This window comes from Cricetulus griseus (genome assembly GCF_003668045.3).
Source record: "Cricetulus griseus strain 17A/GY chromosome 1 unlocalized genomic scaffold, alternate assembly CriGri-PICRH-1.0 chr1_0, whole genome shotgun sequence".
Taxonomy (NCBI): domain Eukaryota; kingdom Metazoa; phylum Chordata; class Mammalia; order Rodentia; family Cricetidae; genus Cricetulus; species Cricetulus griseus.
In genome coordinates this window covers 263000432-263019769 of record NW_023276806.1, presented here as the reverse complement: position 1 = coordinate 263019769, position 19338 = coordinate 263000432, and the positions used below count along the sequence as shown (strand labels likewise).

Below are 19338 nucleotides of genomic sequence, written 5' to 3'. Positions count from 1 at the left end.
GGACACCGTGTCTGTCTTAGAGTCACAAGGGGACTTAGCAGGAGTTCTCAAGAAGGGCTCACCGGTGGCCTCTGCCCTTTGGAGAGAAATCTGAGGAAGGGGAGCCCCTTTCCCAGGCTCTTAGCACCTCCCACCTCCTGGCTCAGGGCTCTCCTGGGGCTGCATGAACTTTAGTCACCTGGTGACTAGTCTAATCACTGCCTCCTTGCTGCCCTGACGTCAACACTGACCGTCCTCCCAGCCTGGCTGGACCTCTATTCCTATTCTCTATTCTACACTCCACTCAGAGGCCTCCAGCTGCCCTTCTGGGATGCTGGGCACTCCTTAGCTGACCTCTTGCCCCTCTGGGATTAGGTAAGCACTCCCATTCCTACCTCTGCCCTGAGGAGATGCTCAGCCTCAGATCCTGATACCAAGTCAGGGTCGGGGGCACTGAGCTGTTCTACAAGGCTGATAGGCATGGCTCTGACTGCTTCTGGAAGTGGGCGCAGGGGGTGGGGGCGATACAATCAGTTCTATGGCCAGGATTTCCTGGGTAGATCCATTAACTTCTTCCTTCCCATCCTAGAACTGTTCTCTGAGGAAGAGGGGGCTCTCTGCTGGGTCCCCACTGCCTCCAGGGCTGGCTATACAGAGAGAGGAGTCTTGGTTTGAGGAGCAATGCCTCAGTTTCCCTCCCAACATGGATTTGGGTGGCACCGTGGCTTCTGGCCTTACATATTCCGTTACTGAATCTTTGAGAAAACTTGGGGTGGGGGGCTGGGAAATGGAAGCCCAGGCTTCCAGCAGGGTGTCTTCCGCTTGGACTAGAACATCTGCTAGCAGGAGGCTGAGCCGGCCCTCCCTGTCACGCTGTCCCAGGAGGAAGGGACAGGGATCAGGGGTCAAGGCTGCCCACTTCCTTCCCCAGACTCTTTGGAAGAGGGAATCCTGCTGGGTGCCCTTATAGGGTTGTTCAGTGGACAGACAGATGGATGGGTGGACAAGGAAGGGTGACTCGTGTAATATGGGAGCCACAGATGGCTCTCATCTCAGGGCCCCAAGACTGCTTTCAGTTTACATCCCCAAACCTGGGAGAAAAGAAGCCCAATATACCCCAATTGGCCCAGAGCTGCATGAGGCCATGCCCATTCCCTACCCTACTACACAGACGGGAGCATGCTGTACTAACAATGAACGATACCACGCATTGCCAGTCTGGCTCCTAAGGCCCCTTGAGACTGCAATGTGACTTTCTCACCAGGAATCAATCCTAGACTCTGGTCTAGGCTCACCCCAAGGCCCAGGGTATGTGCCCAGATGGCTGTTAGGTCTGGAGAAGCGTATAGACTGTCCCTTGGACAACAAGGACAGGGCCTGGTAGCCACGATGGATAGAAGGAACCCTCCAGCTGCCTTCTGGAGGAACAAGCTGGCCAGAGGAATTATAGGAATGAGACTGACTTCAGGTCAGATCCATGCCTGGATTCAGGCAGGGAGAGCTACCAGGGACACTACTGGGGGACACAGAGTGGCATCCCCTCTGCCCTGGGGCTGTTCCCCCCACCCCCCTGCTTTAAGAGTTGTAAATCTACTTCCCCACGTGAGATGAGACACCAAATCCTGTTACATCACTCACCACCAAATCCTCCAAGCCAGGGGAGGGGAGCTTTTCCACTACAGAGTCAGTAATTTTCTCTTTGGATGTGGGGAGGGGACAAGAACTCCATTCCTAGACCATGGGATACCCTGTCTGATCCTGAACTTGAGTGCTCTGAACAAGGACAGAGAGAAGCAGAGTGGGAGGCAGCCTGGGACTTCCTGGGAAGGCTCTCTATGGATGCCACCCTTTGGAGGAAATGGAGTCTGGGAGAAGGGCACCCCACACCTTCATCAATGCGTTTCTCCCTCTTGTTGAGTTACAGCCTCTCCACTGGCCTCAGAGTAAGGCTGGGGGCTTTCCTTCTCTGTGTGGTCTGGAAGGAAATACTCAAGGGAAACAGCTAAGAGGCACACCTTTTTTTTTTTTTTTTAAAGATTTATTTTCTGTGTATGAGTGTTTTGCTTGCATGCTTGTCTATGTACTATCTGCATGCTCGGTGCCCACAGAGACCAAAAGAGGGCATCAGATCTGACAACTCCCGTGTGGTTGCTGGGAATGGAATCTAGGTTCTCTGGAAGAGCAGCCTGTGAGTGCTCGTAACCACTGAGCCATCTGTCCACCTCCAACCTCTCCCCCACGTTTTGAGAGTATCTCACACTATAGCACAGGCTAGCCTAGAACTCACTAGGTAGCCAAGTTGGGCTCAAATCCCTGGCAATTCTTCAGCTTCTGCTTCCTGAGTGCTAGCATTACAGCTGTTAGCCACAATGCCCAGTTTAGCACTTCACATATTCTCATCCAAGTCATTCAAAAAACCCCCTGCCAAGTGAGAGCCACAACAGGCGAATACCAGCTTCAGTCCATTCAAGGGCCTAGACCCTCGAATCCCTTTGTTCAAATGCAGCTCTTCCTTCCAAATTCTGGGCTTCCACATGAATGCCCTGGCCCCTCCCTGCCCTGTTCTGTGACCCCGTCCCTGGGTAGTGCTTGAGAGAAGTCATGCATACATACAAGTGCTGGCAGCCTCTTTGGCTCCAGGGTTCAATGGGAGGCAGAGATCAGCCACAGGCAGAGGGAGGCTATCACATCAGGCTCTCCAGGAAGTGCTGGACCGGCTTCACGTGTAACTCTGTGACTTTCAGGTGTCTTAGGAGGTGGCCTGCTCCAGGAGTTTCAGGGAAGCCTTACTGGAGGTTTCTGTGGAGTGCAGGGCATTCCTGCCTATCTATATAGCTGTTTTCAGGCGCCACCTTCCAGGGAAGGTGTGGAGCTCTACTGTGCGGTAAGTCCTGACCTATGTAGCTAGTCTACTTATTTCAGAGACTGTTGGATGCCTCCTTGGAAGGCATGATAGATATCCAACCCCAAGCCACTCTAGGGGTCCACGGACAGGGCCAGGCCCTTGGCTAGGGTAGGGGACACAGAAGGAATGCGGTAAATCCTATCCTTCCTGGAGTTTATCTCAGGGCAGTAGCATCTCAGCTTCTGTAAGCAGGTCCCCAGGGCACATGGAGTCTGAAGGGTCTCCTTGGGAGGGTCTGTGCTGGGAATGCAGTCCATACAGGACGAGCTCTGAAAATAAACAGGATTTGTAATAGCAGAGGTGGGATCCAGAGCTTCCGGCAGAAGCAATGGCCTGGCCAAAGGTCTGGGGGCTGGACAGCCCACGCATGTTCTAGAAGGCTAAAAGGAGGCACAGGGCTGTGTCCCTGAGTTTGACTTTAGACTGTGCCCTGTGGGGGATGGTCTGGAAGTTCCCAAGGCTGGACCTGACCCTATTCCTTCTCCCTGGGCAACAGAGCCATGAAGAATCGGTTTGTGGTGCTGGGCCTGGTGGCCGTGGTTCTGGTATTTGTCATCATCAGCCTGTGCATCTGGCTGCCCTACACTTCTAGGAAGCCGGACCATGTGTACTCCAGGGCAGCAGTGGCCACAGACGCCAAGCGCTGTTCAGAGATTGGAAGGTAAGGCGCACTGGAAGACAGCAGCTAGTGAGCTTGGGAAAGACTCGTGTTCCCCATCTGGAAACTAGACAAAGTGTCTGATAGACAGGGAACTGCCCACCCTTTCCTTGGACTCTCTTGGTAGCCTCTGTCTAGTGGAGAAGGGACAAGGACTCTGATAGCAGGGTACTAATTTTCCCACAGCCTACTCGGGGCCCTCTTTTTCAGTATTGTCTCTGAAAAATGCTGCTATTCTATTTCCATTTTAGACTGTGATTTTTTTTATTAAAAAAAATTATGGCCATGCACTCACAGTGGCACACACCTTTAACCGCAGCACTTGGGAGGCAGAGACAGGCAGATCTCTGTGAATTCAAGGCCAGCCTGGTCCACAAAGTGAGTTCCAGGACAGCCAGGACTGTTACACAGAGAAACTCTGTCTCGGAAAGAAAAAATTATGTGTATGGGTGTTTTACCTGAGTGTATGTTTATGTACCACTGGCATGGCTGGTGCCCTCAGAGACCAGAAGAGAGCATTGGGTCCCCTGGAACTGGGGATTAAAGATAACTGAGAGCTGAGATGTCAGGCCTGGAGGTTGAAAATTGAATCCAGGTCCTCTGGACCAGAAGCCACCAAACCATCTCTCTAGCCTCCACCCATTTTAGATTTTTATCTCATTATATGTAAAAGTCAGTTCCCGTTTTGATACATAATCAGGAAAAATGTTATTAATAAAAAATAACCTCCCCTTTTCAATTAAATGATGTATATTTGTTTGCTTGGAAAAAGAGCATCTTCAAAAAACAAAAAGTTTGCTAGGCAGTGGTGGCACACACCTTTAATCCCAGCTCTCTGGAGGTAGAGGCAGGTGGATCTCTGCAAGTTTGAGGCCAGCCTGGTTTACATAGTGAGTTCAAGAGCTACATAGTGAGAGCCTGTTTCAGAATGTGTGCTGCTCTTCCAAAGAACCTGAGGTCCAGTTTCCTCACTCCAGGCAGCTCACGACTGCCTGTAACTTCAGTCCAAAGGATCTCTCTCTCAGATAAAACGAGTCCTTAAAAAAAGCCAATCCAAACCAAAAATTTCACCTGTCATCTCAGCCCTTGGGATAAGACCCTATCTCAATAATTAATAAACTAAAGCAAGTGAACGAGCAACGAAAAGAAAAACCTGGTCCGGCTGAACTCGGCCGCTCAGCTCACCTTTCCTCTCAGAAGGCTGAGGTTTGAGGCCAGTGTAGGCTCGCTCTTCTTTTGTCTTTCTTTGGGCGGGGTCACCAGAAAAGGTGGCAGGGTAGTTCTGAGAGGCTGGAAGCCCTCAGGCTCACACCTCCCACGTGCTGCCTGCAGGGACATGCTACAGGAAGGTGGCTCCGTGGTGGATGCAGCCATCGCAAGCCTGCTGTGCATGGGGCTCATAAATGCTCATAGCATGGGCATCGGGGGCGGCCTGTTCTTCACCATCTACAACAGCACCACACGTGAGTGTCCAGGGTGAGGAGGGTGAGGGGCTCAGTCCATCCCTCTTACATCAGAGTGACTTGGATTAGAGCAGCATAGCTGGGTGGCCGCTGGGCTCCCTTGACAGGAGGGGTTGGAGATAACCTGGCTGCCAACATGTTTCTTTTTATAGGGAAAGCCGAGGTTATCAATGCCCGTGAGGTAGCTCCCAGGCTGGCCAGCGTCAACATGTTCAACAGCTCGAGAGACTCTGAAGAAGGTGAGCCGTCATATGGGCCACAGGTGTGAATATGCACTCACAGGGCACACACACCTGTCTGAGGTCGGGGACAGCTCTGGGGCCATCGCACCCTCCTGCAATGAGTGGCTAATCACCATCGTGAGGACAGGGGTAGGGTCTTTTATTTCTTCTCAGCCCTGTGCGCATATGGAGAGGATAATCACCAAGGGGCCACAGAGGACCTGGGTTTGAGTCCTAGCACCAAACGGCGGCTTGCAACCACCTGTAAACTCCAGCCTAACGGGAATCTGATGCCCTTCTGATCCCCTCCTAGTCACGTACCAGGCCACGGTACATACACATGCATGCAGGCCAAGCATGCACACACATAAAAATAATCTCTTCTTTATTCTTTTTAAATAATTTATTTTATTTTCTGTGCATCGGTGCGATGGTGTCAGATCCCCTGGACTGCATTACAGACAGGTGTAAGCTGCCATGTGGGTGCTGGGGTAGGCGTGACACCCAGGAAGAAGATTCTTAGGCGATGCCCTCCTTCGTGTCTTCTTTGGATCCCTCCCCTCACAACTATCTTTGGATTCCCATTTATTGAGAAACTCAGGATTGTATAGCAATGAAATCTCTTGGGTATGAGAATGCTTATGGGCACTTACAGCTCACTGTTTAACCAGGGTCATCGGAACCCCTTACAGCACAGGGTGCTGTTCCTAAAGCCAGGTTACAAAGCAGAGAGGATTGTTGCTACTCATGACCAGGACAAGAGCCCTTGCACGTGGCAAGGAGAATTGAGCACATGGCAGAGTAATTTACATTGTGAAGAGGGCAGAGGGTAGAGTGCCCACCCCTCACCTCTGAGTCTGGCAAGACTCAGAGGTGTGGGGTAGGAATAGTCCTGTTGGCGTCTCAGGAAAGGTGGGAAAAGTTGAGTGACCCAGGAGGAGGGATGGAGATTAAGCCTCACAGAGACCCAGGGAGGTTGCCAGCAAGTGGCCTGAGAAGAGGGGATATGGTGTCGGAGGGAATGGCATAAATGGCTTGGGAACTTATAGGCTACATGAAGCTCCGGCCTCTTGTCTGATGGCTAACAGGACCCCTAAGGCTGCTGTGTAAGGAACAGGGAACCAGGGAAGACATATTAAGAAGTTACCCCAATAATCCAGGGTGGTTCGGTCATGGCTAAAAACACATAGATGAAATCAAGATCTATCAACTCTTTTGGACGATACGTGATTACAGGAAACCGGAATGACCCACCACAGTCCTTGGTCTGTACCTGAGTGGATATGATAGCCCTAAGAGAGACAGACAGAGATATTGGGGGATAGGTTTCAGTGGTTGTTTTGGGCATGTGAGGTCTGAAGCGCTTGCTTCCTGTGGGTAGGTGGATACTGGGATCTGATGAGGAGGGAAATGTTCCAAGAAAGAGGATAAACATGAGAGATGTCAGTAGAAGTTCAAGGCCAGAGCTGAGAGACATCACTGAGAAAGAGGTAATGTTTCAGGAAACAAAGTGGGTGATGAGGAGAAGGAAGACAGGCAGGCATCACATAGGTGGCTGAGGAGAGTCATAACCCAGCAAGACTTGAGCAGGATGCTGGGTCAGATAGCACCAGGGTCACCTGTGAGCTTCGTAGGCAGGGTGGTGTGAAACCAGAGAGAGAAGGACAGGAGTGGCTTGTGTATTTGTTGGTGTTTGTGGTACTGGGAATCAAACCCAAGGTATCATGCTTGCTTGACAAGTGTTCTCTCGTCTCTCACCAAGCTACTTCACCAACCCCCAAAGAAGATTGCCTTTTTTTGTTTGTTTTTGCTTTTTGAGACAGGGTTTCTCTGGATAGCTTTGGAGGCTGTCCTGGAACTCGCTCTGTAGACCAGACTGGCCTCATATGCACAGAGATCGGCCTGCCTCTCCCTCCCAAGTGCTGGGATTAAAGGTGTGCACCACCATTGACTGACTTGAAAATTGCTTTTAAGATGGGACGGATTGTGTGCTGGGTGACAGAGCTTCTGAGCTGTGTGGCAAACGTAGGGTGCGGCTTTTGGAAATGTGCTGGACTGCAAGGTGGGAGTGGGAAAAAGTCATCCCTGAACAGTAGCCTCAGTGTCTGCAATGGGCCCCGGTCACCTCAGTGGTGCAAGCAGGGGGTTGGACTTGGAGCAGGTGGCAGTCATGGCCGTACTTTAGTAGAAAAAGTGGTCTGGATCAGCTGTTTTCTTATAAAACCCAGGACCACCAGTGCTCGAGGGGGGGGGGCGGCCCTACCCACAATTGGCTGGGCCCTCCCACATCAATCACTAATTAAGAGAATGCCCTACAGCTGGATCTGACGGAGGCATTTTTCTCAGTTGAGGTTCCCTCCTCCCGGATGACTCCAGCTTGTGTCAAGTTGACTTAAAACTAGCTAGTACAAGGCTCTTGTCACAGAGCTGGCTCATCTCATTGCTGATCTTGCTTTGGTGTACTCTAGAGGAACCCAGGGATTGTTTGGGACAAGAATGACTGATGTAACTCAGACTGGGAGTTGGGAGGGGTCCAGCTTTCCGAAAGTCTTGCATACAGCCATAGCCTGATACAGGATCTCTCATTTGGAAGACACACCCACTCATCTGGGGCAGCACGCCTTCGTGCACAGCCACCTACTCCTTGTTCTATACCCTGTGAGAAGTATTTGGTCAACACTTATTGCCTGTGGAGCTCAGCTATGGTCTTTTTTTTTTTTTTTTTTTTTTTTTTTGAGACGGGGTTTCTCTGTGGCTTTTGGAGGCTGTCCTGTGTCCTGGAACTAGCTCTTGTAGACCAGGCTGGTCTCGAACTCACAGAGATCTGCCTGCCTCTGCCTCTCGAGTGCTGGGATTAAAGGCGTGCGCCACCAACTCCCGGCCTCAGCTATGGTCTTAAATGCTTCTTTGCCTGGGACGGGGACCTAGCTCAGTGGTGGAGCCCTAGTCTACTACTCAGGAGGTCCTGGGTTTGATCGTTAGCACTACCATAGCAACAAACCCCTTCCCTTCAAAGCTGCTCTAGACCCAGCATTTAAAGGGCCAGGGAAAGTGCCTGGAATTCTGCTGCTTTTTTTTTTTTTTTTTTTTTTTACATGGATCTGGGAACAAACAAGAACCAGATAGGCACTCTACCAGAGTAACCATGCCAGCCCTTTGTTCATTTTTTTTTAATTTGTTTTTTTAAAAATACTTATTTATGCCAGGCATTGGTGGCGCATGCCTTTAATCCCAGCACTCGGGAGTCAGAGGCAGGCGGATCTCTGTGAGTTCAAGGCCAGCCTGGTTTCCAGAGCAAGTGCCAGGATAGGCTCCAAAGCTACACAGAGAAACCCTGTCTCGAAAAACCAAAAATAAATAAATAAATAAATAAATAAATAAATAAATTAGTAATTTATTTATTATAGAGTGTTCTGTCTGCACATATCCCAGCACACCAGAAGAGGGCACCATGTGGGTGCTGAAAATTGAACTCAGGACCTCTGGAAGAGCAGTCAGTGCTTCTAATCTCTGAGCCATCTCTCCAGCCCTTAATTTGTTTTTTTGAGACAGATTTCTCTGTGTTTCTCCAGCTGTCCTGGAACCAGCTCTGTAGACCAGGCTGGCCTTGAACTCTCGAGATCCACCTGCTTCAGCCTTCTAGTAGCAGGGATTATGATAACAATGCCCAGACCTCAGTCTTCTCTCTCTCTCTCTCTCTCTCTCTCTCTCTCTCTCTCTGTTCCTGGTTCCTAGGTGGCCTTTCAGTGGCAGTTCCTGGTGAAATCCGTGGCTACCAGCTAGCACACCAACGGCATGGGCGACTACCCTGGGCTCGCCTCTTCCAGCCCAGCATTGAGCTGGCCCGCCATGGCTTCCCTGTGGGCAAGAGCTTGGGAATGGCCCTGGAGAAAAAACGAGAAGTCATTGAGCAGACACCTGCCTTGTGGTGAGCAGTCTCATGTCTAAGTAGCCCAACCTGGGAGGGGCTGGTGGAGCTGTGTTCTCTGCTTTTGGGAGCCTGCCATTTCCTCAGGTTAAAGTTGTTAAACTAACCATTGTGTGTGTGTGTGTGTGTGTGTGTGTGTGTGTGTGTGTGTGTGTGTATGAGAGAGAGAGAGAGAGAGAGAGAGAGAGAGAGAGAGAGAGAGAGAATGTGGACACATTTAGTTTAGAAGCCACAGTGCTGACTGTGGCCTGAGCAAGATGGGACACTAGAAACCCCAAGTGAGAGGACAGGCCACTCGGGATAGGTGAGAGGTATGACAGGTCCAGTTTTCCGAATCTGATACCTGACATGAGTCCTCTCTGCCCCAGCGAGGTGTTCTGCCGGCAAGGAAAGGTGCTTCGGGAAGGAGAGATAGTGACTATGCCAAGGCTGGCAAATACGTTGCAGGTACTGGCCCAGGAAGGTGCCCAGGCCTTCTACAATGGGAGCCTCACAGCCCAGATTGTGAAGGACATTCAGGAGGCTGGTAAGTGGGTTTGAGTAAGCAGGAACACTGAGTGGGGCCCAGGCTGGCCTCGGGGTCCCCAGGGAGCACTTGGCAGGGGAAGGTCGGTGTGGACTACTCAGATCCATAGTTCCTGGCTCATCCATAGAGCCTGGGCTGCACAGGAAAGTCCCTAGAGTGTGAGTAGGGGTCTGTAGTGATATCTTTCTTGCACAAATAAAGCCTGTGTGGGGGTCTGAGAATGGAGTTTGCCACTAGCTAACCACAGAGGTCTGGAAGTCTGTACGGATAGGCAGGAAGTAACGTAGCAAGGCAGAAACAGGATACAAGCAGGTAGATACAGGAAATTGCTCTCTTCTCTCCTGAGATGCATAAGAGTATCCAAAGGTTGGACGACATTGAAATAAGTCAGACCACTGCTTCAGTATCCTTGGACTTGCTTTGGTGGTACACCTACCACACCTGCTGGCCAAACAGTGTTTTATTCATCAACCAATAAGAGAAACATATATACAGAAGGCCATCCCCCATCAGGGGTCTAGTAGCCCTTAGGGCTGAGAAGGAGTTAGAGGCTGAGGATCTGGGATCGTGACCTGTGAGAAATGAGCTGCAATGGCCGTCAGGGGAAGAAGGAAGGTTTGACTCCCTGGGAGGGTTACAAGGTCTGAGGAAGAATTTGTGAGAGGAGTTTTGGGGGCTTTGGTCGGGGCAGCCCAAGGGCTTGGCTGTGGCTTTGTTTGTGTTAACTTTTGTCCTGTTTCATTATCATATTGACATTGACTGCTGTAAATCCTACTCAGATCCAATTCCTCAGAGAACCAAGTCTTCTTCTGTCCATACATTCATCAGTGAGGGAGGGGCCTGGTAAGGGGAGGAGGATGGAAGCAGGTAGGCTACACTTGGGAGAGAGACCCTCTGGCTGCAGAGATGAAAGAAGTTTGGCCAAGAGGCTGTTGTTTGGGCCTGGCACAGATGGTAAGCACCGTTAGTGCCTAGGGCTCCCAGTGATGGTCAGGGTTAGCAACTAATGGTCCTGAGGCCCCTTCTGATGGTATAGACCATTTTCTCACTATGGCGACTCACCTCCTTCTTAAACAACCCTGACTTCATAAGTGTACCCTTGGCCATATTTCTTAACTTCACCCTGTACTCTGCCCAGTGCTAACCAAGTCTCCCAGGCTGCAGCCCTGTCCTCAAGCACAGTACAATCCCACTGAGCTGCTGTCTCATGGCAGGAGGCATTATGACAGCTGAGGACCTGAATAACTACCGTGCTGAGCTGATTGAAGATCCGATGAGCGTCAGCCTTGGGGACTTGACACTGTATGTGCCCAGTGCCCCACTCAGCGGGCCAGTCCTGGTTCTCATCTTGAATATCCTCAAAGGTAAGAGAGCTCCCTCCAGCCCTGCTGAGGAAGGAGAAGGAGCACTCTCTTCAGGAGCATTCTGCTGGTGCTCCATATTTGCTGTGTCTCTTTGCCCTGTATCTTTCCATCAGTGAACTGGTCCAGTGTCCACCCTACCTGTGGCTTGTGACCTCCTGGAGGCAATGTTGAGTGCAAGAGCTCCCCCTGGCTGGTTGGAGGGGGTGACAGTCACTGGAAGAGGAAAAATGTTCAGAAAGGAGAGTGAGGCAGAGGCCTTGTCCAGTGTTTCTAGCTAGTCTAAGTGGTCATCCAGAAACCTGTAGACCATGGGACCCTCTAGCTGTGCCTGTCACGACCATGTTGGTATACCCTTTTTAACTGCGTCTTTCTCAAATGGCCATGTGTTGGTTATTGCGGATTTCTTCTCCTAAGGCAGAGTATAGGGAACATAGTTTAGAGATATAGTAACCCCTTGAGCCCCTCCAGGCCACAATTGCCTGCCAATGTGTGCTTGGGTATCACTCAGGATACAACTTCTCTCCGAAGAGTGTGGCAACTCCCGAGCAGAAGGCACTGACGTATCACCGTATCGTGGAGGCCTTTCGGTTTGCCTATGCCAAGAGGACCCTGCTTGGTGATCCAAAGTTTGTCAGTGTGTCTCAGGTAAGGGGCTACCCCACAGTGGGTGGGAGACCTGCCAGAGAGGTGCTGGGTGAGCTCTGAAAAGCATACCCCAGCTTCATGTGTGCTTTCTGAACCCATCAATAATTCAGGATAGACTTGTTTCCCTATACCCTGACCTCAGTTTTGTGGAGCTCATAGTGCAAGGGAAACTGAGGAAAGCAGACTTGAGAATGGATAATAGGTGTGTTGTTCTCCCCCGCTCCAAGCCCTCCTCCACCCCTGAAACCCAGGCTCCTGTCTCAGATCCTTTACACACACTTGGGCCCTTGGCCTGGAAGATTCTAGAATGCTCAGTGCAGAAGGGAGGAATGGATGGAGAGGTTATATCCCGCAGGAATGATGAAGGGGTATGGGAGGGATTAAGACCAGGTGGACAGAGAGCCTCACTCTGTAGTCCAAAGTGGCTTCAACCTCAGCCTCTTAGTACTGGGGTTACAGGCATGAGCCACCAAGCCCAGTCCCACTTTCTTTCATTTTGTAAAGATGTACCCACAGACAAAGCAATCTAAAACACCAGTGTGCACCTGTGTTTTCTGGAGCCCCTACTTGATTGTGAGCATTTTTCTAGAAGTCTTTTCCCTTCTCTTTACCTCCTCCTTTCCTAACCCCATCCATATTTCCTGAACGGGTCAACACCCCACAGTCCAGGGTGTATTCATCTCACATCAAGGTCACATGGTTCATTCTCTGCCAGTGGTGGAACCCCCACCCCAGGGTTTCAGTATCTTCTAGGTGCAATATTCATCAAATCACACCTTACAATTTTCCATGGTGCCTTTTTTTTCTGGGAGGGGGGTGTTGAGACAGGGTTTCTCTGTGGCTTTGGAGGCTGTCCTGGAACTAGCTCTTGTAGACCAGGCTGGTCTTGAACTCACAGAGATCTGCCAGCCTCTGCCTTCTGAGTGCTGGAATTCAAAGCATGCCCTGTGAGGCCATAGGTTTATTTGATGCCAGTGAGAGTGTGGTGGGGTCTGAAGAGAAAAGAGACGATTTGAGACTTCTTGGACAAGAATGTTTTAGGGCTATTGTGGAGGGTATCTTGCATGCTGAGGAAGGGATCTTGTTAATGTATGATTTAGATGATATGATGGGCCTGGAGGAGGGGTGCAGTTAGTTAAGAGGGACCCATTATGCGAGTAGCCCTAGGATGTTCCTGTGTTTGTCAGCCTGGGGTCTGTACATTGTCACTGGGGGAGTGAGAATGGCACTTGCCATTTTGGAACCCAGGGAACTGGGGAGTACCTTAGAGTTACAGAGTCACAGGCTGGTGGGGTGTCTGCCTTGCCCTGTAGCAACAGGGACCCCAGAATCAGCTAGTGGGTGGAGCTAGAAAAGACAACAGGGCGGCCTTAACTGAATATGGGCTGGGATTTAGCATTTCATTCCTGGAGTTGGGATATTTTGGGAGCCTATTACAGATGTACAGACAGACTCTTTTTTTAATTTTAATTTTTAATTTATTTTTTACATTCCAATCCCAGTCCTCCCTCCCTCCACTCCTCATGCTACTCCCTCCTTCCCCCCATCCCACCTCCCATCTGCTCCTCAGAGAGGGCAAGATCTCCCCCAGGGTGTCAAGTAAGTCTGTCCCAACAAGGTGATTCGTCAATAGCTGTGAGGGTAGGAAGGAAGGAAAAGGCTGCTGCAGGGGAATGGCTTAATTGGCCTTTATACTAAACCTGACAGGTCCCTGAAAGGGTCCCTTTCTTTCTGGTGGAACCATTAATTGCCTCTTCCTCCCCGTCTTCTCTTGCCATCAGCCTTCATAGCCATCGTGTGCCCATGCTGTGTCTGTGCCTTTGTTTCCCTGTAAATTTCACACATGAACCTGTATTCATGGGCCCATCCTCTCAAGCCATGTTCTTCATTGTGTCATGGGTGTGTGTCCCAAAGCAAGCAAGTCCTTAACTGCTCCTCCTTCTGCTCCCTCTTTAACATTGACTTTCCCAGTTAAAGGCAACTCCAGGCCAAAGACCTCAAGGACATCCTCTGTTCTTTTTCTCCCACCCACACTGACATCTTTATCTTTAATCTGGTTGTCCAGAGCCTTTTCCACGGCCCCCAGGGGGACCCTATGTAAATATTTCCCAGCCTGCTTACTCCTCTACCCTAAGCATCTATGTGACTCATAGCAAAAGCCGAAGTCCCTTTTTATAGACCAATGAGACCTTACAGAATGGATGCATGCTAGCCAGCATCCTCTTCCCGCCTCCCATTCACTCTTTGTTATCCAGGGCCTTTGCACTTACCATTTAGGGCTTCATTATGAGCTCTTTTTAGGTACCACTTCCACCAAAATGCCTTCAGCATTTCCTTTTCCTTCCCTGTTTTCGGGCCTCTTGTTTCCAGGACTCTCCCTGCCTGTTAGGGAGGCAAGACCCATGGGTCTCTTCCCTGTTGGTTCCTCAGCTCTGAAGACATGGCCCAAGTTCCATAAATAATTGCACAAATTATGTAAGATGATGGCAAGAGTCCAGAGGTTTGATGGATGGGCAGACACCAGCTGGAGGTTAGAGAGGGAGTGTCAGACAGGGTTTAGAAAGGGCTGTCCCTGGTCCTGGTGTGTGTGTGTGTGTGTGTGTGTGTGTGTGTGTGTGTGTGTGTGTGTGTCCTGGTTTAGCATAGAGGTAAGTTGTGGTCAGATCCAAGGCTGGGGCTTCTTCAGAATTCCTGGGACAGCCCTGTTGTACTGCCTTCCCCCTCCTGCCCCTAACCTCCTCAGGCCAGCTCTGGGGTCTCGGCAGGTGATCCGCAACATGAGCTCCGAGTTCTTTGCTGCTCAGCTTCAAGCCCGTATCTCCGATGGAACCACTCATCCAACCTCCTACTATGATCCTGAATTCTACAGTCCTCATGACGGGGGCACTGCTCACCTGTCTGTGGTTTCGGAGGATGGCAGTGCTGTGTCTGCCACCAGCACCATCAACCTCTAGTAGGGGCTGCGGGACATGAGCAGTGGGTTGGGGGCTATCTTCCTTTCCTATGAATGGGAAACAGGCTCCTCCCCCTTGGTTGCATGCCTGGGGTGGGCCTCCTAGGGAGTCCTCTTGGCCTGAGGTGGGTGGGCGCGAGGTGGGGAATGGCTGGGTTTTGTGTATATTGTTCTCTGAGATGGCCTATCTTCAGTTTTGGCTCCAAGGTCCTTTCTCGGGACAGTGGGATCCTGTTTAATAACGAGATGGATGACTTCAGCTCACCCAACTTCATCAACCAGTTTGGGGTACCCCCCTCACCAGCCAACTTCATCAGTCCAGGTGCGGGGCGGGAATCCTGGGGTAAAGGACTTGAGTTGGGAGGGGGCTGGTACCCTGACAGGCAACTGACCTGTCTCTCTGTCTCCTCCTGTGGACCACAGGGAAGCAGCCACTTTCATCTATGTGCCCCTCAATCATTGTGGACAAGGACGGCAAGGTGCAGCTGGTGGTGGGAGCCTCGGGAGGGACGCAGATCACCACATCCACCGCACTGGTATACGCGTCTTGCCTAACCCTTCCTGCCTCCATCTCTCTCTGCCCTTGCTCCGGGGGCTGTGCTGACATCTTGGCTATCCTTTCCCGCCAGGCCATCATCAACAACCTGTGGTTTGGCTATGACGTGAAGAGAGCAGTGGAAGAGCCCCGACTGCACAACCAGCTTTTGCCCAACACCACAACTATAGAGAAAGACATTGATCCGGTAGGCAGAAAGCAGGGGGGATTAGAGGATATCCTTGACTGGGGGGGATTAGCATCTTTTGAGTCACCAGAGCCAAGAGTGGCTGCTATCCCCTGTCCAAAGCCCTCAGCGTGGGTCATCGTGAGCCCTTGTCAGTGACAGCCAAACAGACTGTTCCCAGCAGACCTTAGAAGCCCAGGTGCCTCTCTAGTCCTCCCTTCTCACTTGACCAGAAGCCCCGCTAACAGGAAGTAGCACGAACTGGGTTTGTGAGGCCCATGACCACACACACACAGGGATGGTTTCAGCCACATCCATGGCCTTGCTGAGACACCTTCGGCCCTCTCACCCCACAGGCGGTGGTTGCAGGCCTGAAGGAACGGAACCACTACACAGAGGTCACACCCACCTATATCGCTGTGGTTCAGGCCGTTGCGCGAACATCCAGGGGTTGGGCGGCTGCCTCAGACTCCAGGAAAGGCGGGGAGCCAGCAGGCTACTGAGCGCTCAGAAGGGGCAAGACAGACCTGCCATCCAGAGACGAGACACTGACCGGGAACAGGAGTGGGACTTTGGAGGACATGCTGTCCCTGAGTGGGACCGAGCGAGCAGCAGAATAAATGGGATCAGCTGCCAAGCTCCGGGAAGTCTTGCTGGTTGGACTTCTCACATCTCAGGCTTTAGTGTCGTGTTATGAAATGAAGCCATCTGGCTGGGAGAATGATGAGGAAGGATCCTAAGATTCACTGCTGTCAGTGATGGAGCTAACCTCCATCCACCTTTAAGTGCGGGGGAGCCCCAGTGTGTCTGGGAGTTGAGGGCCTCATAGTAAATTGTCCTAGGCAGTAACACTTCCCAATGTCTGCCACTAGAGGGCGCCCCGACCACGCCGCTAACTGGGATAAAGCAACCCCTTAGCTGCGGGGACCTTGAGAAGGGGTTCACATTCAGGGTGGGTGTGGGCTCTCATTGCCCAGCACTTATGGAGGTGAAACTGAAGGGGAGTGAACTAGACAAGAGGCAGAAACAAGGCAGCTTGGCCAGAGCCATGCCTTGACGTCACTTTCCAAGTACAGACCCAGAATGAAATCCAAAGAGGTCCAGTTCTCAACGAACACAGCTCAGCAAGGAAACCCACAGACCCATGAGGGGAACACAGAAGAGCACAGTTAGGCACAACATCCCTCCTTGCCTTAGTCAGGGCTACTACTACTGTGACGAAATGCCATAACCAAAGCAACTTGAGGAGGAACAGGTTTATTTGGCTTACACTTCCACATCACAGTTCATCGTCAAAGGAAGTCAGGACAGGAACTCAGAGAAGGAACCTGGAGGGCAGGAGCTGATTCAGAGGCCATGGAGGGTGCTGCTTACTGATTGCTCCCCATGGCTTGCTCAGCCTGCTTTCTTATAGAACCCAGGGCCTTCTGCACCAGGAAGTTCCCACCTACAATGGGTTGGGCCTTCCCCCATCAATCACTAATTAAGAAAATGCCCTACAGGCTTGCCTACAGCCTGATCTTAAGGAGGCTCTTTCTCAGATGGGGCTCCCTCTCCAATGACTCTAGCCCCTCCCGGATGCGCCAAGGTCTGTAGAACTCCCAGCTATGAACATGAAGTCAGGAGACACTGAAGACATATAGAAGTGGGCCGTTGGGGCACTCACAGCCTAAGAGCTAAATATTGCCCCTAGAAGTGAGCACAAGTTGTAGTTCCTGAGGGGAGGGGCCCAGTGGCTGGAGGAGGGACCCAGGAAGTTAAAAGTCCTGGTGCTTCCAACCTGCCCTCGGGAAAGCTGGGTTCTGTAACATATCTGAGCCCTCAGGGTCTCTGTCTCTGGGGTTCCCTGGGGAAGACAAGCTGGACCATGAGGGGGTGGCAGTCATTCCTCCATCCATAATTGCAGGGGAGAAGGCAGGCCAGTGTGTTGAGGTGTCATGTGTCACAGTGTTCCATGCCCCATGGGACTGGCCAGAGAGTTCTGTGAACTCAGGATGCTGGATGTAAACCTCACTTTTCCAGAACTTCTTCAGGGACTTGGAGACTTGAGTGGCCTCTCCATCCTGTCCTTTCCCCATGACGTCCTGGATAAAGGCTTCAGAGCCAGCAGAACAGGCTCTCCCCAACCCCCCACCAAGTCTAGTATGATATGAGCCCTTTGAGAATTCGCAGAGCTGTCTCTTCGCTCTGGCCTATGCCTGACCAGGATGGGAGGGAAGATAAGCTGCCCTTGAGCCTGCTCGTCCCCTACTGCTTCGTCTTTAAAGCTTGAGGGCTGTGACCAGTGGGTGGGCTGGCCCACACCCAGGAATGTGCTCTGGCTCCTGGCTGAGCAATAACATGGCAATGTGGGTAACGGAATAAGGAAGATTCCCACAGACACTACCCACCCTCTAGGCAAACGTGGGAATGGCTTACAGGAAATGGTCTCTCTGGCCCACGCTGAGCAGGGTGTCTGGACATGACACTTAACAGACTAGGTGGGTCAGTGCAGACATTCTCTGGCCCTCATTGTTTAAGACTTATTTATTATGTATACAGTGTTCTGCCTGCAGAGGGCACCAGATGTCATTTCAGATGGTTACAGATGGTTGTGAGCCACCATGTAGTCCTCTCAAAGAGCAGCCAGTGTTCTTAACCACTGAGCCATCTCTCCAGCCCTCTCTGGGCCTCATTTTTGGGTGGTGTCAAGCAGGGGGTATGGAGATTGGAGGGCCATGCTCAGTGGAAAGAGAGAGGGAGGGAGGCTGGGAAGGTACTGAGATTCTGAGAGTCCACAGGGCTCTTCTGCCCTTCAAGCCTACTAAGTCTGTTTAAGGGAGCACCTCAGTGGGGCCTCTCTCTCCAGATGCCTCCCACTTGAACATCCTGAGGCCAGGGAAAGTCAGGCCCCCCAAAGGGGAGGCTCACCAGCCCTAAGGACCACCGGACCCAGACAGGCAGGCTAGTAGCCAGTGGGGCTCTGAGCTGCAGAAGTGAGGGTACCCAGGCAGGACAGCCTCATCCACTAGAGGTCTAAGGTTGTAATTCTGGGTCACCATGTCCTAGGGTGAATGAGCAGTGGCACCAGGGTGGGGACAGGGGTTAGACGTGTGGCCCATCTGCTCTTCTCCTTCCTAGGCATGGGCGCCACTGTGCCAGGCTGTGGTAAATGGTCCTGAGTGGCTGCCTTGGTCCACTTCAGCCCCATCCCTATACCATGTGGGTGCCTAGATTGAGCTGCTGCCTAGATGGAACCAGCTGAGGGTGCGGGACTGGGGAATAAGGAGCTCGACCCTGCAGGAGACACCCTGACCCTGAGCTGTTGGGAACCAGAGAAGTGGCAGGGAGAGACTCCATGAGCCCTGTGCCACAGTTCTCCTGGGTACAGCAAGCATCACATTGCCCATGGCACTGGGATGAGGAGCCCCTGGGTGGCCTTGGGCCATCAGGAAAGACCATGGGATCGACTGGCAGTGAAAGAGTTAACAGCAGGAGCCTGCCCTTCTCTTCAAGAAAAAAAAAAAAAAAAAAAAAAAAAAAAAAAGAACTCCCTGTAGATGCCTGGCCTGCCTCGGGGCCAAGCTGTAGGAGCTAAAAACTGGAAGTTCAGACCTGTGGCCAGATCTGCCTCTGTAGCAAGCATTGGAGGAGCCTGGCTGCTGTGTCTGTCCGTCTGCCCGTCTGTCTGTCTGTCCTCTGTCTCTCTCTGTAAACCCATCTGGCTGGCTGGCAGGCTTCCTGCTGGTCCTCTGTAAACCTGCCTGCCTACCTATCTGTAAGCCTATCTATTATCTTTTCTATCCAGCTGTCTGGCCTGTGTGATAATTTATCTCTGAACCCATTGCCATTTTTTCCCCCATCTGTCCGATCATCTGAGTTTACCTGTATAGTTTCTTTTCCATCCATCTGCCAGTCAGTTTGTTTCTCTTGACTGTCCACCGCCCTGTGTGCCCACCTGCCTCCCCTCCCGTCTCTCCTTGGACATCTGAGCC

General features: G+C 51.6%; 1 protein-coding gene across 2 annotated transcripts in view; it reads left to right on the top strand.

The window, feature by feature from the left end:
* Nucleotides 1-16035, top strand: part of Ggt1 (gamma-glutamyltransferase 1) — a 35636-nt gene extending 19601 nt beyond the window's left edge. The window contains exons 2-14 of one of the 2 annotated variants that reach the window (XM_027394212.2): nt 2724-2863; nt 3381-3545; nt 4875-5005; nt 5158-5244; nt 8962-9154; nt 9523-9680; nt 10895-11044; nt 11553-11689; nt 14455-14642; nt 14837-14964; nt 15066-15178; nt 15272-15385; nt 15721-15867. In XM_027394212.2, coding sequence (XP_027250013.1) covers nt 3385-3545; nt 4875-5005; nt 5158-5244; nt 8962-9154; nt 9523-9680; nt 10895-11044; nt 11553-11689; nt 14455-14642; nt 14837-14964; nt 15066-15178; nt 15272-15385; nt 15721-15867 — 1707 coding nt within the window. In that variant the 5' untranslated portion in view covers nt 2724-2863; nt 3381-3384. Of the gene's footprint in view, nt 1-2723; nt 2864-3380; nt 3546-4874; nt 5006-5157; nt 5245-8961; nt 9155-9522; nt 9681-10894; nt 11045-11552; nt 11690-14454; nt 14643-14836; nt 14965-15065; nt 15386-15720 lie in introns of both variants that reach the window. The other variant, XM_027394209.2, reaches the window with a different exon arrangement.
* The last annotated feature ends 3303 nt before the right edge of the window (nt 16036-19338 follow it).